This window comes from Rattus norvegicus, chromosome X (assembly GCF_036323735.1).
Source record: "Rattus norvegicus strain BN/NHsdMcwi chromosome X, GRCr8, whole genome shotgun sequence".
Lineage (NCBI taxonomy): Eukaryota > Metazoa > Chordata > Mammalia > Rodentia > Muridae > Rattus > Rattus norvegicus.
In genome coordinates this window covers 65,153,498-65,179,837 of record NC_086039.1, presented here as the reverse complement: position 1 = coordinate 65,179,837, position 26,340 = coordinate 65,153,498, and the positions used below count along the sequence as shown (strand labels likewise).

The 26,340-nt window shown below is 38.8% G+C and overlaps 2 protein-coding genes across 7 annotated transcripts in view; one reads left to right on the top strand and one right to left on the bottom strand.

Moving 5' to 3' along the window:
• Heph (hephaestin) overlaps nucleotides 1–19,210 on the bottom strand; it is a 251,830-nt gene extending 232,620 nt beyond the window's left edge. For 5 of the 6 annotated variants that reach the window (XM_039099420.2, XM_039099423.2, XM_039099422.2 and 2 more), the window contains exon 1: nucleotides 18,895–19,208. The gene's annotated coding sequence lies outside the window, so the exon portion shown is untranslated. Of the gene's footprint in view, nucleotides 1–18,894 lie in introns of all 6 variants that reach the window. The other variant, XM_063279761.1, reaches the window with a different exon arrangement.
• Nucleotides 130–25,416, top strand: Vsig4 (V-set and immunoglobulin domain containing 4). Its single transcript, NM_001025004.1, is given in 7 exon segments — nucleotides 130–223; nucleotides 2,584–2,940; nucleotides 14,517–14,579; nucleotides 15,007–15,084; nucleotides 22,345–22,446; nucleotides 24,383–24,404; nucleotides 24,721–25,416. Coding segments are annotated over 7 exon segments (858 nt in total). The 5' UTR covers nucleotides 130–168; the 3' UTR covers nucleotides 24,902–25,416.
• Nucleotides 25,417–26,340: the final 924 nt, after the last annotated feature.

The window sequence follows — 26,340 nt, the reverse complement described above, 5'->3', positions numbered from 1 at the left end:
GGTGAAAGGAAAGAACTCTGTGTGACTATTCTGAAATACGGAAGGGGGGGAGTGTGATGAAATTAAGAGTCTGAAAAAATTAGAGAAAAGCAAGCAGAAACTGTCAGCCACCAGCATTTCTTGGAACTTCAGCAGCAGGAGGATGGAATAGAAGTGGCTTCACATAGAATGGAGATCTCATCGAGCTTGCTGTTCCTGAGCCACCTAATAGTGCTCACCTATGGTAAGGCAGCACACTGATACCTGACTACCTCTTCTCCCTCTGGATGTGAGTGTTGATGTTGAGTTTTTACCACGAAAGCTTTTTTCCCATGGGCAGTCACATTTACCTGCAATTCTGAAGGCTTTCTGAATGTTGGGCAGAGAGAAGGAAGTCACTAAAGTCTGGAAAAAGTTCCAGAAGCTTCCTTGGGTAGAGTTTTCCTTTTGGAAAGTATCCACATGACTTTCCAGTATTTGGGGGATGTCAAAGGACCCCAATGTCATGCAAACCTCCCATATTCTCCTTTTCCCTTAAAATTCCATAATTATAAGTAACTTCCCATTTCCAACCTTTGATTCTTGCTACAATATATACCACTCCAAGGAATAAATGTTGTTGAATAAATAGATATGACTTTAGAAGTAATCTGTAGCTAGGGATGGTTGGGCACATCTTTAATTCTAGCTGTTGGGTGGTAGAGGCACTCTGATCTCTGTGAGCTCAAGGGCTTTTTTTGTCTACATAGAAAGCTCCAGGATATTTAGAGCTACATGATAAGACTCAGTTTGTAAATACATAGATAAAAGTAACATGGACCACTGATTAGAATCATTTGCAAGTGCTCAGCACTTGCTATTCATATACTTTTAGAACACAGACATTTACTGATATCCATCCTATTCTAGGACTTCTTATGATCAACCCAGAACATATATTATTCCTTTTTCTATGTCATCATTTCAAACATCTGAAGAATGGAAGAAACTGTGTCCCCTTAACTCATTTATCTAAGCTAAACATCTCTAGCTTCTTCAACTAAAGGATGTGGTATATTACTAGCTGCTGGGATAACTCACTTCCCTGTGGATGTAGTAGCCCAGTTGTAGAGTCTGTTTGCAAGAATCTAATTCTACATACATAGCCCAGCAGCGTCTTGGCTATCTCATAATAGCATTATTTCTGTGATTCTTCCTCCACACTCATTTACTGTTCAAGGAAATTAAATGGCTTTTAAGTACATAAGACTCAGTATAAGGTAAAGGGGGTTCTTGCTGAGTTTCTGCTTGCTTCACCTTCCTGCAGGGTGTCACTGGCTCCAACATAATTTGAAGTATTTAGCAATGATGAGATATGTTTATTTGCTGATTTTTACTGAAGTTGGCCTCTCTGATGGTTAAAATATGCCATGGATGTTCCAAGCGTCCCTGATAAGGCAAAAACCATAGATTCAACTTCAGTATCCTCATCAGTAGATGCTCAGGTACTTAGCAGTGTATCCTGGACATTGGATAACAAAACCTCACTCCATGTACAAGGCATCATATTTTACCTGCTTAACTGAAATATGTGCTAAATAAAAAAGATTTAGTCAGTGATACCTACATTTTGAAACTATATCTACCAGGAAAGACATTGCCTAAATACAGCCCCTAGCCCCAGTTGAATAAAATACAAAATCATCAAGATATGAGCTTACATATGAAAAATTCTAATGCAGTGGGCCTCCATTCTCTTTTTGCCTCTGGGCTCCACCCCAACTCCTTAGCCCATCAAGAAACAATGTTCTTTGTTTCCACCACACAATAACTAGCACAACCAGCACTAGAGAGTTACTCAGGTTCTTTTCTTTTCCAGAAATCTTTCCCCCCTCAGGAGATCATTTTCTAATATCTTTTTATAAGAACCAAAATAAATGAAAAAAAAAACAAAGAGAAATAAGGATAAAAATCAGCTAGCCTTGCTTGCCAAGTACATGTTTCAAAGCTAATAGCTAGTGGTTTGGTTAAATAGGAATATACATCTGGGATTTTTGCTTCCCCCTTAATTTCACCTTTAGAGCCTTCTATTGCTCATCTCTTTCGCCCTGCCAGAAAAGAACTTGATTTTATGTCCCAATCACGGAGCCTTTCTCTTGAATGAGTCTGTTTCAAGCAGCAGCAAGCTGCACAAAATGAAGTACTTCAGTTTTCACTATTCACCATTCTTCCCACATTTCATTTGAAAATAGTAAAAGAAAATATTATATATACATATATATATATATTGTAGAATTCCTAAAGATTAGTCTATTTTAACTCTCAACGTAACATTTAGGGGAAAATGGATCCTTCATGGTGGAAGTGATTTACTGAGGGTCACCTCCTAGCACGACAGTGACATAGAAGGAGCTTGAAAGCACTATATCTAAAGAGTGTTAAAGTCTTTGTCCTGGGGACTGACACACGTTGATGGGAAAGTTAACAGACCAGAAGAGCACAGGGATGAAGAGAGTGTGATTGAAGGAAGGGTGTTTCCCAGAAACCTATTGAGCCTGTTACTCATATCCTCACTCTGGTGGACATCTTGTCTAGGTTTACTTTGACTTTGTTTCCTGTCTTTAGGCCATCCCGTCCTAAAAACACCAGAGCGTGTGACAGGAACCTGGAAAGGAGATGTGAAGATTCAGTGCATCTATAATCCCCTGACAGGCTACAGAGAAGTTTTGGTGAAATGGCTGGTACAACGTGGCTCTGACCATGTCACCATCTTCTTACGTGACTACTCTGGAGACCATGTCCAGCAGGCAAAATACAGAGGCCGCCTGAAAGTGAGCCACAAAGTTCCAGGGGATGTGTCTCTCCAACTGAATAACCTTCAGATGGATGACAGGAATCACTACACATGTGAGGTCACCTGGCAGACTCCTGATGGAGACCAAGTAAGGAGAGATAAGATCACTGAGCTCCGTGTTCAGAAATGTAAGTCACTGTGAGAGTACAAATGCATTGGTATACAAAGACGCAGTAGAAATTGCGTGACCTTGGTACATATGTTCTCTGTAACTCTACTTGCTAATCACAGGCACCTTGAAGTAAGCACCTCATTAGAAATTTAAACTATTGGAAAATACAATTGCATTGCCTTTTAAAATGCCACCTACTGCTCCTATATTCCCTTAAGACTTTTTGAGGGATGTAGCTCAAACCAACTGTTCTTCCCAATTTACCACAAAATTTTGCAAACAGAAAAGAGCATTATCATCTACATAACAAAAACCTAAACACTGTCCACTTATACCCAACCATATAAAATTTTCTGCAGGAGCTGACCCTGCTGCCCATTCCGTTCTCCTTCTTTTAAGCATTGTACTTGGGTTTTCTTACAGTTTGTCTGCATGACTATTCCTACATTACTTTGTTGGCTCTTTTATTCAGTGCTCTTATTCAATGTTCTCAAAGTTGTTGTTCATCTAGAGTAAAGGACTTGGTTCACTTAACCCAGCTTGAATATTTTCATTTCTAAACTTCCAGTCTACAGGTTGTCTCTTTCTTCTCCCTTTAGTTATTTCTTTTCCAATACAGATAGATACATTTTAGTTGCAATACCAATGAGAATTTAGTGGGTTTTTTTCTATGTGTTTTTGAGGTTGTTACCAGAAAATCATTGCCTCTACTCATATATCTAAGCATTTCTCTATGCTTATTTCTAATAGATTTGGAGTTCCCAATCTCATATTAAAGTTCTTAATCCACTTTGATTGATTTTTACACAGGGTAATAGAGGTCAGGTTTGAATATTAGTGATATCCACTTCCCCCAGCACCATTTATTGAAAAAGGCTATGGCTTGTCTGATGTGATTTTGTAAATTACAAGTAATTACTTGGTTTTACACATATTAGTTTATTTCCAGGACTCTGTTTTACTGACCTGTGTCTTTTTATAGCAGTATTGTGCTGCTTTTGCTTATGATATTTCTGTGGTATGTTCTGAAATCAGAAAGTGTAATGACTTCAGGCTTCTATGACAGATGCACATCTAAATACTTTAGACATCTCAAAATTACATTGGCCTAATTACTCTTTAGTTGTGAGTGTAAATTATTTATTTGGAACACTATAGTCTTATTATATATATATATATATATATATATATATATATATTAATGTGTGCTTATGTTAGTGCTGGAAGCCAAAACCAGGTCCTCTGTGAGAGCAAAAAGAACTCTTAACCACTGAGCCAACACTCCAGGCCTTACTTGTAGGTTTATTTTATTCAGGTGGAAAGGATGCTTATTATTCCAGATAGTTTTAAATTTTACTGGGATTTGTTTTATACATAGAATATGGTCTTTTTCAGGTAACATTCCATGTGTAGTTGATAATAGTATGTACTTTGCTATTGTTATATCAAATGTTCTATATGTGCCACTGGTGGATAACAATGTTGTTCAAAGTTTGACGCTCTTTCTCATTGTTATAAACATCATTTAGAGTGGGATATTGAATTGGAATAATTAGCAGTTAATTAACTATGTCTCCCTCCTATTCTATTAATCACTTCTTCATGAACTTTTGGGGCTGTATTATTACCAGCGTACACTTACAAGCAAGTTTTCTCCTTTATAAAAATAAATTTTTAGGATTAGAAATTGTTCTTTGCAAAACACCAATGGCTTATGCTCTAAGATCAAGAATCGACAAATGGGATCTCATAAAACTGCAAAGCTTCTGTAAGGCAAAGGACACTGTGGTTAGGACAAAACGGCAACCAACAGATTGGGAAAAGATCTTTACCAATCCTACAACAGATAGAGGCCTTATATCCAAAATATACAAAGAACTCAAGAAGTTAGACCGCAGGGAGACAAATAACACTATTAAAAATTGGGGTTCAGAGCTAAACAAAGAATTCACAGCTGAGGAATGCCGAATGGCTGAGAAGCACCTAAAGAAATGTTCAACATCTTTAGTCATAAGGGAAATGCAAATCAAAACAACCCTGAGATTCCACCTCACACCAGTGAGAATGGCTAAGACCAAAAACTCAGGTGACAGCAGATGCTGGCAAGGATGCGGAGAAAGAGGAACACTCCTCCATTGTTGGTGGGATTGCAAACTGGTACAACCATTCTGGAAATCAGTCTGGAGGGTCCTCAGAAAATTGGACATTGTACTACCTGAGGATCCAGCTTTACCTCTCTTGGGCATATACCCAAAAGATGCCCCAACATATAAAAAAAACACGTGCTCCACTATGTTCATTGCAGCCTTATTTATAATAGCCAGAAGCTGGAAAGAACCCAGATGCCCTTCAACAGAGGAATGGATACAGAAAATGTGGTACATCTACACAACGGAATATTACTCAGCTATCGAAAACAATGACTTTATGAAATTCGTAGGCAAATGGTTGGAACTGGAAAATATCATCCTGAGTGAGGTAACCCAATCACAGAGAAACACACATGGTATGCACTCATTGATATGTGCCTCTTAGCCCAAATGCTTGAATTACCCTAGATGCACAGAACACATGAAACTCAAGACGGATGATCAAAATGTGAATGCTTCACTCCTTCTTTAAAAGGGGAACAAGAATACCCTTGGTAGGGAATAGAGAGGCAAAGATTGAAACAGAGACAGAAGGAAAACCCATTCAGAGCCTGCCCCACATGTGGCCCATACATATACAGCCACCCAATTAGACAAGATGGATGAAGCAAAGAAGTGCAGGCAGACAGGAGCCGGTTGTAGATCTCTCCTGAGAGACAAGAATACAACAAATACAGAGGCGAATGCCAGCAGCAAACCACTGAAGTGAGAACAGGACCCCCGTTGAAGGAATCAGAGAAAGAACTGGAAGAGCTTGAAGGGGCTCGAGACCCCATATGAACAACAATGCCAAGCAACCAGAGCTTCCAGGGACTAAGCCACTACGTAAAGACTATACATGGACTGACCCTGGACTCTGACCTCATAGGTAGCAATGAATATCCTAGTAAGATCATCAGTGTAAAGCGAAGCCCTGGGTCCTGCTAAGACTGAACGTGATTGTTGGGGGGAGGGCGGCAATGGGTGGAGGATGGGGAAGGGGGACACCCATGAAGGGGAGGGAGAGGGATTAGGGGGATGTTGGCCCATAAATTGGGAAAGGGAATAACACTCGAAATGTAAATAAGAAATACTCAAGTTAAAAAAATAAAAAAATAAAAAAAATTTTTAAAAAGGATGAGGACATCCTTGGTTTTTCAAAAGAAAAAAAAAGAAATTGTTCTTTGTACCTAATAAAATGTTTTTCTCAAATTTAATTTGTCTTATATCAGTATAGTCATCCTACGTATTGTCTAAGGACTGCATGGTATGGTTTTCGACATTCTTTACTTTAAAACTTCTTTTTTTTTTGAGCACTAAGCAAGAATATTGTATAGCTAGATAAGATAATCTGACACTGATTTTAAATCAGAGATTTTCTACTTACATTTAAACTAAGTATTAATAAACTAGTATTTTCTCTACAATTTTTATTTATAATCTTTATTCTTTATATTTATTTCTTTTTTCCTCCATTGCTCTACCTTGGCTGTTTAATAGATAATTTCTAGTATATATAGTTCAATTATTGTTTAGTTTGCTGTGCTGGCTAGGTTTTTTTTTCTTTTTTTTCCATTTATTGGATATTTTCTTTCTATTTTTTTTTTTAGCTGATTTAAAAGAACTTTAATTTTTTCCATCTTTATTAAATTGAGTATTTCTTATTTACATTTCAATTGTTATTCCCTTTCCCCGTTTCCATGCCAACATCCCCCTAACCCCTCACCCTCCCATTCTATATGGGTGTTCCCCTCCCAGACTTTCCCCTAATACTGCCCTCCCCCCAAGAATCCCGTTCACTGGGGATTCAGTCTTGGCAGGACCAAGGGCTTCCCCTTCCACTGGGCTATTTATTGCTCTTACTAGGCTATTTATTGCTACCCATGCAATTGGAGCCCAGGGTCAGTCCATGTATAGTCTTCGGGCAATGGCTTAGTCCCTGGAAGCTCTGGTTGGTTGGCACTGTTGTTCATATGGGGTCTCAAGCCCCTTCAGCTCTTTCAGTCCTTTCTCTGATTCTTTCAACAGGGGTCCCGTGCTCAGTTCAGTGGTTTCCTGCTGGCATTCGCCTATGTATTTGCCGTATTCTGGCTGTGTCTCTCAGGAGATATCTGCATCCTGTTCCTGTCAGCCTGCACTTCTTTGCCTCATCCATCTTATCTAGTTTGGTAACTGTATATGTATGGACCACATGTGGGGCAGGCTATGAATGGGTGTTCCTTCAGCCTCTGTTCTAAACTTGGCCTCCCTATCCTCCCAAGTGCATTCTTGTTCCCCTTTTAAAGAAGAAATGAAGCATTAGCATTTTGGTCACCCTTCTTGAGTTTCATGTGTTCTGTGCATCTAGGGGAATTCGAGCATTTGAGCTAATATCCACTTATCAATGAGTGCATACCATGTGTGTTTTTCTGTGATTGGGTTACCTCACTCAGGGTGATATTTTCCAGTTCCAACCATTTGCCTACGAATTTCATAAAGTCATTGTTTTCGATACCTGAGTAATATTCCATTGTGTAGATGTACCACATTTTCTGTATCCATTCCTCTGTTGAAGGGCATCTGGGTTCTTTCCAGCTTCTGGCTATTATAAATAAGGGTGCGATGAACATAGTGGAGCATGTGTCTTTGTTATATGTTGGGGCATCTTGTGGGTATATGCCCAAGAGAGGAATAGTTGGGTCCTCAGGTAGTTCAATGTCCAATTTTCTGAGGAACCTCCAGACTGATTTCCAGAATGGCTGTACCACTCTGCAATCCCACCAACAATGGAGGAGTGTTCCTCTTTCTCCACATCCTCGCCAGCATCTGTTGTCCCCTGAGTTTTTTATCTTAGCCATTCTGACTGATGTGAGGTGGAATCTCAGGGTTGTTTTGATTTGCATTTCCCTTATGACTAAAGATGTTGAACATTTCTTTAGGTGTTTCTCAGCCATTCGGCATTCCTCAGCTGTGAATCCTTTGTTTAGCTCTGAACCCCATTTTTAATAGGGTTATTTGTTTCCCTGCAGTCTAACTTCATGAGTTCTTTGTATATTTTGGATAGAAGCCCTCTGTCGGTTGTAGGATTGGTAAAGATCTTTTCCCAATCTGTTGGTTGCTGCTTTGTCCTAATGGCTACTCCAGCTTGCTTCTTCTGACCATTTACTTAGAAAGTTGTTTTCCAGCCTTTCACTCTGAGGTAGTGTCTGTCTTTGTCTCTGAGGTGTGTTTCCTGTAGGCAGCAAAATGCAGGGTCCTCATTGCGTATCCAGTTTGTTAATCTATGTCTTTTTATTGGGGAGTTGAGACCATTGATGTTGAGAGTTATTAAGGAATAGTGATTATTGCTTCCTGTTATATTCATATTTGGATGTGAGGTTATGTTTGTGTACTTTTCTTCTCTTTGTTTTGTTGCCAAGACAATTAGTTTCTTGATTTTTCTAGGATGTAGCTTGCCTCTTTATGTTGGGCTTTTCCATTTATTATCCTTTGTAGGGCTGGATTTATAGAATTATATTGTGTAAATTTGGTTTTGTCATGGAATATCTTGGTTTCTCCATCTATGTTAATTGAGAGTTTTGCAGGATACAGTAACCTGGGCTAGCAATTATGTTCTCTTAGGGTCTGTATGACAACTGTCCAGGATCCTCTGGCTTTCATAGTCTCTAGTGAGAAGACTGGTGTAATTCTGACAGGTCTGACTTTATATGTTACTTGACCTTTTTCCCTTACTGCTTTTAAAATTATTTCTTTGCTTTGTGTATTTGATGTTTTGACTATTATGTGATGGGAGGAGTTTCTTTTCTGGTCCAACCTATTTGGAATTCTGTAGGCTTCTTGTGTGTTTATGGGCATCTCTTTCTTTAGGTTAGGGAAGTTTTCTTCTATGATTTTGTTGAAGATATTCACTGGTCCTTTGAGTTGGGAGTCTTCACTCTCTTCTATACCCATTATCCTTAGGTTTGATCTTTGCATAGTGTCCTGGATTTCCTGTATGTTTTGAGCTAGGAGTTTTTTGTGTTTTAAACTTTCTTTGATTATATTGTCAATGTTTTCTATGTTATCATCTTCCCCTGAGATTCTCTCTTCTATCTCTTGTATTGTGTTGAAGATGCTTACATGTATGACTCCTGATCTCTTCCCTAGGTTTTCTAACTCCAGGGTTGTCTCCCTTCATGCTTTCTTTATTGTTTCTGCTTCCATTTTTAATTCTTTCACCTGTTTGATTGTGTTTTCCTGTAATTCTTTCAGGGATTTTTGTGTTTCCTCTCTACAGGCTTCTGCTTGTTTATTTGTGTTTTCCTGCATTTCTCTAAGGGGGTTCATTATGTCTTTTTTGAAGTCCTTCATCGTCATGATCAATTGTGATTTTAAATCTAGATCTTGCTTTTCTGGTGTGTTTGGATATTCACTCTTTGCTTTGGTGGGAGAATTGGGCTCTGATGATGCCATGTAGTCATGGTTTCTGTTGCTTGAGTACATGTGCTTTTCTCTCACTATCAGGTTGTCTCTGGTGTTACCTTGTTCTGCTATTTCTGGCAGGGGCTTGACCATCCTTTAGGCCTGTGTATCAGGAATGCTGTAGACCTGTTTTCCTGTTTTCTTTCAGTCAGTTATGGGAACAGAGTGTTCTGCTTTCATGCGTGTAGTAGTCCCTGTCTATTGGCTTTCAGCTCTTTCTGTGGGCATGTGTCCTGAGTCCACTAGGCAGGTCACTTGGAGCAGAAAAGTTGGTCTTACCTCTGGTCTCAGGCCTGAAGTCGCTCTTCAGGGCTGGGTTTCAGCTCTCTGTGAGGGCAGCAGCCAGAAGGGCCTGCCCTTACTTATGGGTCCCTATGCACAGGGGGCCCTGATGGTGCTAGGTGTTTTCCTCTAGAGTGAGAAATGTGGGCAGAGAATAGTCTCCTCTGGTTTCTCAGGCATGTCTGCCCCTCTGAAGGTCTAGCTCTCCCTCCTATGGGATTTGGGTGCAGGGAGCTGTTTGACCAGGTCCCTTAAGATCCGTGCCCAGGGGCTGGAGAGGTGGCTCAGGGGGGTTAAGAGCACTGGCTGCTCTTCCAGAGGACCTGAGTTCAATTCCCAGCAACCACACGGTGGCTCACAACCATCTGTAATGGGATCCGATGCCCTCTTCAGCTGTGTCTGAGGATAGCTACAGTGTACTCATACATAAAGTAAATATTTAAAAAAAATAGTGTCCAGTCTGGATCGCAGGGCTCCTGCAGCTTGAGTGCCCCTATTTTCCTGTTCCCAGAGGCCCTCTACAGTTTCCTCTTAGGCTAGGGATGTGGCCAAGGTGGGCAGAAGTGGCAGTCTCTCCTGCCCTGCAGTCTCAGAAGTGCCCACATGTCTGGGCAATGAGCTCTCTCTCCCACGGTGTTTGGGAGCAGGGAGCTGTGGGCCAGGATCAGCGAGGTTTGGGCGGTGCTGGCTAGTTTTATATCAACTTCATACAGTCTAGTATTTTGTATGAGGGAACCTCAACTGAGAAAATGTCCCCAATAGAATAACCTGTGAAGCCTTTGGTGTATTTTTTTGATGGATGACTGATGTGAGTGGGCCCAATTCATCACAGACAGTACCAGCCCCTAAGTTGGTAGTCCTGAATTCTGTATGAAAGCATGCTGAGTAAGTAAGCAACGTTCTTCTATGGCTTCTGCTTCAATTCCTGCTTCTAGGTAATAACATGACTTCTCTAAGTAATGTAAATAACCCTTTCTGCCCCAAGTTGCTTTAAGTCATGGGGCTTTATCACAGCAATATAAATCCTAACTAAGACATTTACTAAGTATTTTCATTGTTTTTCTCTCAGTAGGATATCAATTCTTAACTTATTGGATTTATTACAATTTAATGTTATAATATACAAAAGATCATTTCTATTCATATCAAATTCTTTTTTATTAGATATTTTATTTATTTCCATTTCAAATGTCATCCCCTTTCCTGGTTTCCCCTCCAGAAACCCACTATCCCATTCCCCCCTCCCCCTGCTTCTATGAGGGTGCTCCTCACCCACCCACCCACCCACTTTCACCTCCCTGCCCTGGCATTCCCTTACATCGGGGCATCAAGCCTTCACAGGACCAGGGGCCTCTCCTCCCATTGATGCCTGACAAGACCATCCTCTGCTACTTATATGTCAGCTCAATTTCTTATCCTTTAATTCTACCATTACTTTAAGTTACACTTTAGTATATTATAATGGTAGAAGTATTGATTTTTAATTATTATTATTTTTATTAACTTGAGTATTTCTTATATACATTTCAAGTGTTATTCCCTTTCCCGGTATCCGGGCAAACATCCCCCTCCCCCCTCCCCTTCCTTATGGGTGTTCCCCTCCCGACCCTCCCCCCATTGCCGCCCTCCCCCCACCAGTCTAGTTCACTGGGGGTTCAGTCTTAGCAGGACCCAGGGCTTCCCCTTCCACTGGTGCTCTTACTAGGATATTCATTGCTACCTATGAGGTCAGAGTCCAGGGTCAGTCCATGTATAGTCTTTAGGTAGTGGCTTAGTCCCTGGAAGCTCTGGTTGCTTAGTATTGTTGTACATATGGGGTCTCGAGCCCCTTCAAGCTCTTCCAGTTCTTTCTCTGATTCCTTCAACGGGGGTCCTATTCTCAGTTCAGTGGTTTGCTGCTGGCATTCGCCTCTGTATTTGCTGTATTCTGGCTGTGTCTCTCAGGAGCGAACTACATCCGGCTCCTGCCGGTCTGCACTTCTTTGCTTCATCCATCTTGTCTAATTGGGTGGCTGTATATGTATGGGCCACATGTGGGGCAGGCTCTGAATGGGTGTTCCTTCAGTCTCTGTTTTAATCTTTGCCTCTCTCTTCCCTGCCAAGGGTATTCTTGTTCCCCTTTTAAAGAAGGAGTGAAGCATTCACATTTTGATCATCCGTCTTGAGTTTCGTTTGTTCTAGGCATCTAGGGTAATTCAAGCATTTGGGCTAATAGCCACTTCTCAATGAGTGCATACCATGTATGTCTTTCTGTGATTGGGTTAGCTCACTCAGGATGATGTTTTCCAGTTCCAACCATTTGCCTACGAATTTCATAAAGTCGTTGTTTTTGATACCTGAGTAATATTCCATTGTGTAGATGTACCACATTTTCTGTATCCATTCCTCTGTTGAAGGGCATCTGGGTTCTTTCCAGCTTCTGGCTATTATAAATAAGGCTGCGATGAACATAGTGGAGCACGTGTCTTTTTTATATGTTGGGGCATCTTTTGGGTATATGCCCAAGAGAGGTATAGCTGGATCCTCAGGCAGTTCAATGTCCAATTTTCTGAGGATCCTCCAGACTGATTTCCAGAATGGTTGTACCAGTTTGCAATCCCACCAACAATGGAGGAGTGTTCCTCTTTCTCCACATCCTCGCCAGCATCTGTTGTCCCCTGAGTTTTTGATCATAGCCATTCTCACTGGTGTGAGGTGAAATCTCAGGGTTGTTTTGATTTGCATTTCCCTTATGACTAAAGATGTTGAACATTTCTTTAGGTGTTTCTCAGCCATTTGGCATTCCTCAGCTGTGAATTCTTTGTTTAGCTCTGAACCCCATTTTTTAATAGGGTTATTTGTTTCCCTGCGGTCTAACTTCTTGAGTTCTTTGTATATTTTAATTATTATTTTGTAAATTCTTTTTTGAAGTCAGATTACAAAGGTATGTTTAGACTCTACTTAGCTGTATAGTTTTTACTGGTGCTTTTTTATTTTCATGTTAGTTTTGGATATCACCCACTGCCCCTTTATTTTAACTTAAAGAATGTCTTTTGACATTTCTTATGGGCCCTGTCTACTACAGAATATTCTCATGCGTACTATTCATTTAGGAATGTCTTAATTTTTTCCTTCATTTTCATCTGGGGTTTGTATATGTTTTGGATGGGGTTTTTCTATACTGCCCAAACTAAATTCATACATGTAGCTAGAACAACAAGTACATGTTCTTCTTACCTGTTTTTTGTTTGTTTGATTGATTGGTTGGTTGGTTGATTGATTGATTGATTGATAGTTCAGGTGATTTTTTTAAAACTAATGTTGTATAGTCTTATGTATTCATTGTCATGGGTAGCCACTAAACTCATTATTTGATTAATTTAGTGGTCAGATAATGACTGGTTAGAGATTTTCTTAATTTCCAGGAGCAAATAAATCATCTATTATTTACAGGGTATTATTTATTGGAGAACAATGTTGCTTGTTTAGCTAAGATATCAGTATACAGCCACTTTATAATTATGACACTCTTTTAATTTTCTGATAATATGAAACCTAAGGTTAACCATGTGTCCTTATGCTTTTCTTATATTTTTTCTGAATATACAAAAGACTTTATGAAAGGGTATGTCATACTTTACTGTGGGATATTGTCAGACTTTTCAACCTTCCTGGGGAATATCTATTTGTGAGCACTTCCTTTCAAAATGGTTGGTTAGTATCTTCTTTTCACAAACTGATAGCCATTGTCTTAGGCATCTCTGTGATGAGTATTTTCCTTGCCATAGGGAAAGACATTTTACTATATGTACTAAATAAAACAAACTTTGAATTAATGGGGCTTTTTATTTTCAGAAAATCATTAAATAGGTCAAATAAAGATAGTATTTTTGGAATGAACTGCTTACTCTTGTATCTGGAATAGGGTATTAATTTTTATTACCTCTGAGGTAAGTTGAAATGCCACAAAGCTTCATGTTATTACAAAAAAACAGCTGTTCCCTCTTTTGTAAATACACCATAAATTCCTATGTACCAATTTCCAAAATTCTTGGGAAAATGACAAAATTTTTCAGTTATGCCTTTATTTCTATGAGGGGGTAAATTTTTTTGAAGTCATTACTTTAGCATTTTCCTTTGTTATACTTCTGAAGTGTTTATCAAGAATGAATCATTATAGTTTAGTTAAAATTCAGTGAAAATGAAAATACATTTCCTCTGCCAAATTTTCACCTCCTCTCCACTGTATGTTCTGGTATATTGAAAGTCTATGAGCTTATGAACCCAGACCTGGGGTGATATCCAATGAATAACGGCCAGTCAATAGCACTTGCCAGCATCACGAAGGGAGGTTTGAGAGGTCCAACCATGAACCTGACTATGTTTACCTAAAGTTCCAAATTTTTCTAATATCTTTAATATTTCTCCACATCCTCGCCAGCATCTGTTGTCCCCTGAGTTTTTGATCATAGCCATTCTCACTGGTGTGAGGTGAAATCTCAGGGTTGTTTTGATTTGCATTTCCCTTATGACTAAAGATGTTGAACATTTCTTTAGGTGTTTCTCAGCCATTTGGCATTCCTCAGCTGTGAATTCTTTGTTTAGCTCTGAACCCCATTTTTTAATAGGGTTATTTGTTTCCCTGCGGTCTAACTTCTTGAGTTCTTTGTATATTTTAATTATTATTTTGTAAATAATTGTAAAATTATTATTTTGTAAAAGGTTACTGGATTCCTTAACCAAGCTTCTTTTTTCCTTACAGACCCGTATAAGCCACCTAAAATCACTACTGAAGCACTTACGACCATGCAATCCTCTTTGGAAGGTAAATTATACAGGGGCTTTGTTATAGCAGTTCTTTAAAATGATGTATGAAAACTGAGGATATTAAATTCCATTCAATTTGAGCAAAGAGATTACTGTCTTACTCAAGAAGGTCATAGTAGTAAAGACATGTAGCAAGGAGAATGAAGAAATAGAATCATGAAGCAAAAAGAAAGCATCATGACTGTGTGACTATGGGTATATTATTTCTTTGTATATCTGTTTTCCACTGACCACCCTTATAGTAAGAAAGTTGAAATGTTGTACCTCATACATAGTATAGTATAGATCAATGATATGGCTAAATAGATACCCTGAAAGCCCAGAAGAGGTCTACAGCAAAGACATAAAGCCTTTTCCACCATCTCCTACCCTCACAGCTCTTCAGTGTGAGAGAGGTCTCTGACCTTGATTCTCTGTTTTCATAGCAACGACTATAACGAGTTCAACTTCTGACTGGACCACTAGTGTGACTCAAACACCTCAGGGGACCACTACTGTCCCAGGTAAGAATAACATTAGAAATTCTATCCTTCTACTTTGACTCTGAACATTGTGACTCATAAACTCTATGTGGAAATATTAAGGCATAAATGTCAAGCATAACATCAGATCATTCGGTAGGTAGGATAGAAAGAGAAAGAGAAAGATAAAAGAATGAAAAAGTCAGATTGTGGTTAAAGAAAGAGTTAAATGTATTCTTAAGTTTGTTTCCTATTGCCATGGCAAAATACTTCTCAGGAACTGAAAAAATTTGAACTAGGATTATGAACTCAGCTAGTTCTCCTAAGTAGACAGGTAATAGAATAGGTAAAGAGCAAAGCAGTCTCTCCCACCCACAACTTTAACTCTTGACTAAAGAGATTTACAGCAGCTCGCAGCTAATTTTTATTCCTCAAAAGTCTTAAATAATTCCAAGTCAGGAACTCAGGGATTAAATTCCCAGAGAAAATATTGTCTACTTCATCACAAACAGTCATATAATTTACAATGGCATGCCTAAATTAATTCTTAAAATAATGAACCTCTTTCATAGTCTTGTAACCAATTGTTAGTTCTGGATATACTACAAAACATCTATGATTTCAGGTACCCATCAAGTATCTACTTTGATTATTCAGTGTGAAATAGTTTGATAACTATAGCTCATTGTTTCACGCTCTGTCTTTATCATTGAATGCATACTTCTTTTTGTGATACTGGGTATTGAACTAGTGATCTCAAACATGCTAGCCAAATGCTCTATTAATAAATAAAATAAAAGGCACAACAGAATGCATCCGAAACAGATAAGATGAGACAGAAGAATGAATTTCAAGGATGGATGACAAGATAAAGAAAATAATACATAATGATATATACATAAAGAAAACATTAATGAATATGATTAAATATTTGAGAAGTCATAGATACACTCAGGAGACCAAACCTAATAGCCACACAATAAAAGAAGGAGCAGAAATAAGTTAAAAAGCTCAGAGAGAGTAAATATGCTTAGATACTATATTTAATGAAATTATAGCCAAGAATTTTCCAAACCTAGGGAATGAGATACACATCCAAATAAAGTACTAAGTAAAAGATGTACATGGAAAGTGCCACCTCACAGACCTCAATTTGAGGTCTTGAGGCATAAATACCAAGCATAACATCAGATCATTCATCAGCAACACTAAAATCCAGGAGAACACAGAATGATATATTTTGGGCTCTGAAAATAATCACTGCCAACTGAGATAGGAATAGTCAGCAAAGTTATATCCTAGACTTGATTGAAAATAAAAGCCCCTGAGACCAGAAAATGGGTTGGCAGGACAGTCCCTGCATAAACTTCCTAAGTGGGCAACATGCCCTCCCAAAAGAACATTGTCTAAGGCTATAAAAGTGAAGTCGACATGGTATTGGATACCCCCAAGATGGTGGTGATGCTAGAGCCATGAAATATCTGCTAAGGAGAACAGCAGATAAGAAGTAGTAACAGCACAAGAATGAAATGTCTGATGTAGGCAACAACGCAGCAGTGGCAGAGTCAGATAACCCCTGTGGCACCAGAGGCAAGGCTACATGATTTGATGCTTGCCCTGCTGTGTTTTAATCTTTGGTCCATTATTTTCTCACTATGCTCTGACTCCTCCCTTTTGGAATAGTAATATGTATTCTGTGCCATTTTATGTTTGAAGCTTGTGATATATTTTGATTTTACAAGAAACTGCAGTTAAGAACTTTTTCTTAAGTCTGAGAAGATACTTTTAAGTAGTTTTGAGACTGTCACAGATTGTGAGGACTTGTAAAGTTTGACTAAGCAAAATTAATATTATGATGGGCCTTTAAACCTACCAGGGTCAGAGAGTAGAATGTGGTGGCTTGAATGTCACTGTCCCCCATAGGTTTATTATTTGTGATTTTTGTCCCCAGTTGGTTCTAGAGAAATGGCATGGCTTTTCTGGAGGAAGTACACCACATTTAGAGTTTATAGCCTCAACCCAGTTCCAGATTCCTTTCTCTGCATTGAGTATGGTGTTGAAGGATGTGATCTTACAGCTTCCTCCTGCTGCAATGTCTGTGCTTGTTGCTCCCTGCTGTGACCGTCTCTTATCCATCTGCAAACATAAACATTAAACTCCTCCTGCTTCTGAGATTGCCTTTGGACATGGTGTTTTATCACAGCAACAGAAAAGTAACTATTAAAACAAGTCATATGTGCCTGGAAACTAATCTATTTTTTTAAGTTTTCCAGAATTTTTATATCATCTAATGATCCTTCTGATTTCATTGAAGTCTCTTTTAATCTTTAATTTTATTAATTTAAAGCTTCTGTCTCTTCCTTTTGCTTTGCTTAGCCTAGGAGTTTATTAATCTTTATCTTAAAAACCAACTCTCTGGTTAATGCTATATATTGTTCTTTCACTCTTTGTTTCTTTATTCTTTATTTTGGTACCTAATATTTATTATTTCTTGTTATACACTGGGTTTAGGATTGACCTCTTGTTTCCCTAGAGCTTTAATGTTTCCACTTCAGAGGCTAATGAGACAGAAAAGCAAAGCAGGAGTGTGTGTGTGTGTGTGTGTGTGTGTGTGTGTGTGTGTGTGTGTGTGTGTGTGTGTGTGGTGTTTGCATGTATGTGCTTACTGTAATATATAAATTGCAGTAATGTAAATGCTTGTCTGTATGTGCTCATATGGAGACAAAAGGTCTTCTTTAGATGTACCTTCTATTGTTCTCTACCTTATTTTTTGAGACAGAGTCTCTTATTGGCCTGTAGTTCACAATCTTGGCTAGACTGGCTGGCCAAGAAGCCTAGAGGATTCATGTGTCTCTGTCCCCAAACACTGTGGTTAAAGATTCTCCTATGTCTGATTTTTATGTGGGTGATGGGGATGTGAACTCTGGTGTTGCTTAAATACTAAGTTTATTAACCACTAAGCCATCTCCCTAACCCCCACCTTCAAAAAAACTAGTTTAAGGAAGGAGGTAAGGAGGAAGTATAAGACATGTGACATAAAATGGGAACTAGTAGAAGGAAGAGGATACAAGTGTCAAGAAGACAGCAGGCAGTGGTAGAGAAAAAAATCAATCAAAACAAAATATGATGAATCTGTTATTTTGAATGCTGATTATAAGTAAATTAAAGTAAAAAAACAAAAGTATATTGGATATCATTCAATGTGTCATTTAAGTTATGAGGAAACTAAATTCCAGTGACACTTAATGATTTAACTGATTTTGCTGTATTAACTTTCCTTTGACTGATGTAAAACCTTACCTCAATTTTCGTATATAAAAATAACAGAAATATGTTATCATATACATATGGTAATCAAAAGTCTGACATAATTATTAGTGAGATAAAATCAGGTGCAAGGAGTACAATATTACTTCTGGAAGTTTCGTGAAAGGATCAATTCCCTGATACTTTCCACTATGCAGAAATTACCCACATTCCTTGGTTCATGACCTCTTTTATCTATTTTCAAAATTAGCAGTATAATGGATTCAAATCTCCCTCTAATGCTTATCTTCTCTTGTATCTCCTATCTCCACTGTTAAATTGATCCTTATAATTACATTGAGCCCATCAGAATCATTAATAATAATCTCCCATTTAAACTGCAGATAGCTATTAACCTTAATTCTCCCTTTAACCTTAATTATTTTTTATATTACATACAATTCTGGAAATTGGAGTGCAAACACCTTTGTAGGAAGGACCATTATCTTGCCTTTGCGATTATACAGGAAGTAAAAAAGACTTAGAACTGGAATCTTTATACAGTATATTCCTTCAACTATTTCTATACCTGTATTAGTTACTTACCTCATTTCCACAATCAAGGACTTGATGGAAGCTGCTTAAGGAAGAAATGGTTTGGGCTCAGAGCTCAGAGGTTCAGTCTGTCATGTTAAGAAGTCATGGCAGGTTATCACATCAGATTCACAACCAGACAGCAGAGAATGCTGGTGTTCAGCTTGCTTGCTCTGGTTTATTCAGTTCATTATGCCAGGCTCTGGAAGAAGGGTGGCCACGGTTAAGATAATGCCAAGAGGCTTGTCTTCTCGATGCATCTAGATCCTAGATCCTTTCAGATTGACAGTATTAACTCTCAAGGTGCCCTAGATTTCTGAGTGGAAATATTTTTGAGAAAAAGAGGAAGCTGGGAATTGGGCTGAGGAGTAGTATCAAGAAAAGTTTTTATGGCTTAAAGCCAGAATCACATGAATATAGCGTTTTTGAAAAGCTGGTGAGTCAGAATACTATTTTTTTTTCTTCTTAAGGCAAGGTAAAAGAAAGCTCCCGATCTTGGCCCCATGGAAAGCATGGAAATTTGGCTATAGCCAAACACACACACACACACACACACACACACACACACACACACACACGCACACAGAAAAAGAAACCCAAGGGGTATTCAAGAAATTGTTCTGACATTGTATCTCTGATATTTATCTAGATTTTCTTTTTCTTTCTTTTTTTATTATTTTATTTACATCCCAGCCATTGCCCCCCTCCCGGTTTCTCCCTCCCACAATTTCTCATCCCATTCCCCCTCCCTCTTGCCTCCAAGAGGGTGCTCCCCTTCCCCCCACTGGGGATCCCTCTTCCCTGGGACCTCAAGTCTCTCAAGGATTAAGGGCACTGAGACAATCCTCTGCTATATATGTGCCAGGGGCCTTGGACCAGCATATGTATGCTGCCTGGTTGGTAGTTCACTCTCTGAGAGTTCACAAGGGTTTGGATTACTGCTGCTCTTCCTTTGGGGTCACCCTCCTCCTCAATTTCTTCAATCCTTTCCCTAAGTCAACCCTAGCAAATTATGTATATCTTCTTTAAGGGCCTCTATTATATTGGATTTTAGGCCAGAATCTTGCTTTTCAGGTATGTTAGGGTATCCAGGGCTTGCTGCGGTGGGGGAACTGCATTCTGATGGTGCTGAATTTCATTGGCTTCTGTCGCTTATGTTCTTGTGTTTGCCTCTCATCATCCGGTTATCTCTGGTGTTAACTGGCCTAGATGTCTTTGACTGGAACCTGCCTCCTTGGAAGTAGGTAGAGCTCTGTTACCTGAGTTGGTTCTGGCCTCCTGTGAGGTAGGCAGTGCTCTCTCTTGTTGGAGGGGGAGGTCCTAGGAGACAGGCAGACTGTGAGGTGTGGAAGGGGAGCAGGTCCACCAGTCTGGCCCAAGTCAAGGAGCAGACCAGAAGGAAGATGGATCTCAGGCAGAGGGGGTAGGTCTCAGGTCAGCTGGGCTTTGTGGGTGTCCCAGCTGGCATGGTATTTGGGCAGGAGTCCCACCTGTGTCCCTGTTTACAGCAGACCTCCTGAGTGACAGAAAGGCTGTGGGATGTGAGAGGGTATCGGCCCACTGATTCCTTATCTATATTTTCTTAGGTGTATGAAATTTTGTTTTTCTCTGTTGCTTGCTCAGAACCTCGAGACACTCTAGGCTGATACGTAGAGTTTCCACAGGGCCCAACATTTATTCATTTATTTGGCTGCATTTTTAAATTAGTAAACTTTTACTGAAACATAGTATACAAATAATATATAGCTAGATTAATATTTAAAAATCTGAAAAGATTTCCATACATCACAACCACAGTTCCTGCTGCCTAATCCTTACCAAAATATTCAGTCACTATTGCCATGTCTTATTTTTAAGCTATTTTGTACTCTTACAAAGGAATAAAGTAATGCATTTCTGTACTAGAATTCTTTTTCTCTGGGTGTTGGTCAGAGTCAGTTGTGGTCTCGTATGAATATATATATACATATATGTTATATGCAAATATGTTTCCATTGCTAGATAATTGGTGTATATATGTGTGTTTAACAATTTATGTATTTATTTTATTCTTGCATGTTAAATAGAAAACTTCCTATTTGGGCCATTATTAATAATTCTTGGATAAATAATATTGCATTACTAAGACCTGTAACACTAGCTGTCCTGGAACCAACTATGAAGACCAGTCTGACCTCAAAGTCACAGAGATCTGCCTGCCTCTCCCTCCCAAGTGCCAAGTTTAAACATGTGCATCACAATTTCCACTTATCTTTGTAATTTAAAAAATACTGTATGGACATTCAATACTTTTATTGTAGTTTCTTTATTCTTGATAATTTCATACATCTATAAAATGAAATATAACCATATACACCTTTCGTTTCCTTCTTCCAACTCCAACCAAATGCTCTACAACCTTCTTCCTCCTAACTTCTTGTCTTCTTCTTAGATAACCTACTAAATCCGATTAGTGCATGAGTTTAGGGACATCCAGTGGGGGTATGGGAAACCTCTCAGTGGGATCACAAGGAAAAAAGAATGAATGTCTCTCCACCAGAAGCTACCAACTGTCAAGAGCTCTTCAGTAAGGAGTGTGGCCTAAAGAGCATCTCTACCACCTATACAAGACTTTTGACTTGAACTTATGTCCATCTTGAGCAGGTGACCCCAGCTACTATAAATCCATGAATGCAATATCCCTTTCATGTCCATCAAACAGCATTTCACGATACTCGTCCTCATTACCTGGCTCTTAACCTTTCTGAATTCTCTTTCATGATGCTTTGTGAGCTCCCTTCCTCCTCCCCATCTCTTTGTGATAATAAAGATAGGCCATTTTGCAATTAACACCCAGTCTCTTCTCAGCACTTTCACCAGTTATGCATCTCTGGATTGATTTCTGTCCAATGAAAATAAACTTCTCAGGCTGGAGAGATGGCTCAATGGTTAGGAGCACTGATTGCTCTCCCAGAGTTCCTGAGTTCAATTCCCAGCAACCACGTGGTGGCTCACAACCATCTCTAATGGGATCTGATGTCCTCTTCTGGTGTGTCTGAAAACAGCTACAGTGTACTCATATAAAATAAATAAATAAATAAATAAATAAATAAGTAAATCTTTTTTAAAAAATAATCTTCTCTGTCCAATATTGAGAGAAGCCTATGTCTATGGGTATAAATATAAATTTTCAAATAGCAAATTGAATATTTATAAAAACAAAACAAGTTCCATTATAGGGTCTATGACAGTCCCAGCCATGTATTTTGACCAGGATTACAGTAACAGGCATGATATTCCCTCCTGTGGAGCAGTTCTCGATTCCAATCAAAAAGCTGTTAGTTATCCTAAAACTACTATCATACCAGGGGCACATCTTGCCTGGTATGTTGGTATTATGACATGCAAGGTCCAGCAGTGAGTAAGACCACTGATGGACATAATTTTTAGCCCAATAGCACTTAGTCTTATTTTATCTTTTAGGAGGGAAGCTGCCGATCTTTGCCATAATCTTGATCATCTGCTTTTGCTGCATAGTAGTTGTCACCATAGCTTTTATCATGTTCCGCCGCAGAACATTCCAAGGTAAGTGATAAGTAGGGAGAGTTGGTTTTTGCTTATTCATTCTTTCCAACATTACATTGGTCTGCATTCTGATGATCTTCTATGTCTAACTTTCCATTGGGCTCCAAGACCAGTTTTAGAGTAGTAAATAAAAAGAGATGGATGTTCCTTATCCCTGCAATGATGTAAGATAAAGTCCAGGGTACCCAACCCAGTACAACTCTCTTTGTAAGTCACCTTATAAGAATGCAAGAGAAGCGTTCCTCAAGTTGCTTGCCATTTATATATGGATTTCCAGGTTGAGGTATAGAAGTTATCAATAACACACATAGCAGAAAGAATAATGATCCAAAATGTAAAGAAGAAAATCTTGAACAAGAACTGAAGAGAAGAAGTCAAAGCTGGAAAAATCAACAAAGTCCTTCAGAAGGTCTAAGTAGAACTAGGTCATATTATATGAAGACAATGTGTGAAGAGACAGTATTCTGGGAAAGTGAATCCACATGAGTGTAAGTACAAAGGCCTAAATTGCATATCAGTGTGGATCATCATAAAGAAAAATTCACATAGTTAAGTGATAATGAAATACAGGGGAGGTTAAAAGTTTCTTTCTAATTATAACAGGCTTTTAATTCCAGTCTAAAGAATTTCTTCACTGGGCTGTGCAATGCTTCTAAGATTAATTTCATTGTTTTGATCAGGGAAACAGCCTGATAAAGGCACTATTGTCAAAGTTATTTACTGAGTATGGAAAACAGCGTTGAGGGAGATTGGAACGTTTGTTTCTAAGATTCCCTTCTCTTTAAGAGAGATAACTTCACTGCAGTAATTCAATTTAGTCTGTAGTTACTAAGAATAATTTGAGAATTACAGATTCTGGGTATATAAAGGCAAAAAGAACGTATGTGGTGTACAGAATTTCCTAATCAGTGGGGAAGACAAAACATGGAAATGGAGGGTCTCATACTTTGCATTGTTAGCTTTCTTGTAATTTAGTACATGAAATTCCAGTTGTTACTCTGAAAGATTATAACAATCTAGAAGGCAGATTAAGGTATCAAGAAATGGCCTTCTTCCTTGTTGGGCACTAATGGGAAGAGAACTCCTTGGTCCTGCCAAGGCTGGACCCTCCAGTGTAGGGGAATGTCATGACAGGGGTGGGTGGTAGGGTGGAGGAACACCCTCATAAAAGAAGAGTGAGGGGGATGGGATAGGGGGTTTATGGACGGGAAACTGGGAAAGGGAGTAACATTTGAAATGTAAATAAAAATATCCAATAAAAATTAAAAGAATAAATAAAATGATACAAATATTTTTCTTTAAAAAAGAAATGGCCATCTTTGTGCCAAGCTAATCCTAGAATTAGAGGACAGTTTTCCACAGACATTAAGGAGCAAGGATTACTTAATTAAGGTCCTTTTAGTTTTAGATTTTATGTAGTTATATTTTATTAATTCAATGAAACATCAACTTTCCATATATGATATATATGAAACAACTGACCCCTTTCTTGACTAATAGGTGGGCATTAATGCACTGAAAATGTTTTGGGCTATGGTCCCTGGCACCGAATCAAAATCAGTGCATTTTACCTGGGCTGTGACTGGGCAATCAAGTTTCCCACAGAATTTTCTGAGTATCTTTGATAAAATTACTGGGTTAAAAGCAGGACTGGTGTTCTCCCTTTACCAACACCAAGCAATATCTTCAACCTGGTGTTTTGAGTCAGAAACGCCAAAGGGGATGGAAATCTAGCATGTATACCTTCCACTTCTACGAAAAATCTACATCCCTGTATTTCAACTCATGACAAAAAACCTCTTGACATGAAAAAGATGATACTTAGAATTCTCTTCTGTTCCCCCATGCCCAATTTTTGCACAGGTACTCAGGTTTTATGATTAGTTCTTGTACACTCTCCATATAAGTTCTGACCTGAATCTTCCTTCTTTTCTAGAGTATGTCTATGAGGTGAGCAGGTAAGATACCGTCTCCTTTTCTAACTTATTAACTATTACCTGCCCTCAGTTCTGTTTGTCATTGGCTAAAAACCTGGAAATTAGTCCAAATAGAGTCTTTCGGTCTCAGAAAATATTTTATTCTCTCAGATAAATGTCCTTACATTGGATCAGTGAACACACAAGATGTTTTAGGTACACCAACTTTCTGTTCCCACAATCCCTGTCTAGCAGGATCCTGAGATTCTATGAATAAGAATGTTGGTGGTGGGATGCTAGAAAACCAGGATCTAAACCCTAAGATCTTTCTCATGAGTAATTGAGTTTTGGTTCATAGGATGTATGCCAGACAGACAAGCAACTCTGAAGAAACCACAAGAGTGACTACCATTGCAAGTGCATACTTCAATAATGAACCAGATTCCCAGGCTCTGATCAATGACTACTCTGATGATCCTTGTCTCAGCCAGGAGTACCAAATAACAACCAGATCAACAATGACTATTCCTGCCTGCTGAACACAATTCCAAGAAACTAAGAAGTTCTTGTTACTGAAGAAAATAACATCTTCTAAGTCAAGGTCTACTGGCATAATTGCCTGTGACTTATTCAGTTCTTGCCTTCAATGTAGCTTCTCCACAGCTTCCTCTCTTTCTAAGCAAGCTAAAGTATCTATATAGCCTGCCAATTCTGATGAATCCTGGGTTTGGCTAAGAAGATGCTATACGTACCTCAAGAACTCTAGCTTCTGGGTTTGGCCCAGGACACTTTTCATTCTGGAGCCTTCACCACTCCTCTCCAAACACCAGAGAAATTTCCATAGCACTAGAGGTTCTTTAGCATGCCTCCAGGCACCACCAGAAAGAAGAAAAATAGAAATTTCAGTCCTAAAATCTCAGGCAAATACTTGCATCCAGGATTACCCCCTTTCTCTAGGGCCAGATGACTTGTAATTGCTATTGCTATTGCTACGCTGTTAATCTAATGCACTTATATTCTTTTGATGTTAATAAATATTTAATCATGACAGCAACTTCAGTTATGTTGGACTTCTCTCAATACATGGTAGGACCGATCCAAAATTACTAAAATGAGATCCCTAGGAATATAGATCACACACTTTTCTGCCCTCTCTTTCTGTCTCTGTGTCTCTCTGTGTCTCTGTCAGTCTCTGTCCCTGTCTCTGTCTCTCTCTGTCTCTCTCTGTCTCTGTCTCTCTCTTTCTGTGTGTGTGTGTGTGTGTGTGTGTGTGTGTGTGTGTGTGTGTGTGTGTGTTTTACAAGAAATTTAACCTAGGGTTAACCAAGTATTTTCCCACTGAACTATACTATTGTACTTTTTTACTTTTTATCTTGATGAGATCATACTAGCCTATCCAGGCTTACCTTTATTCATCCTCTAAAGTAGGTAGGCTTTGAACTTGCCACATTCCTCATATCCCCAAGTAATTAGAATAATAAATAGATCTGTAGCACTAAGGCAAGCTTTGGTTTTTGTTGTTGTCTGTTTCTTGGTTGGTCTTTCACCTACCAACTCATGCCACTTCCCTTCTCATTCCACGGATAGCCCTGTCTAAAGTCAATCATCTTTTGCTTAAACAGTATTCTACATAATGTCCATCCCCACTCCATCTTTCTTTCAGCTCTACTTTGTCACTCTTCTCAGAGCAACAGGAATTTTGTCAAGCCTCACTTGTTTTTCAAAGCACTATGAATGTACGTATGAAGCAGTTTCTGCCTTTTCAAAGTCTGTGCATACCACCACTAAAATATTTGGGTTAGTTGCATTGGTCATCTTCTCTAATTCCTCAATTCTTTTTACAATGTTAGGAGGCATAAGAATAGCAGATTCTTTTTTTTATGTTGTTAGTTGAGGGAATCGGGGGGGGGGGCATGGATGAAGGAAAGGGAAGGGAATAAGGAGGAAGGGAAAAGGAAAGAAGGAACACTTTCTGTAC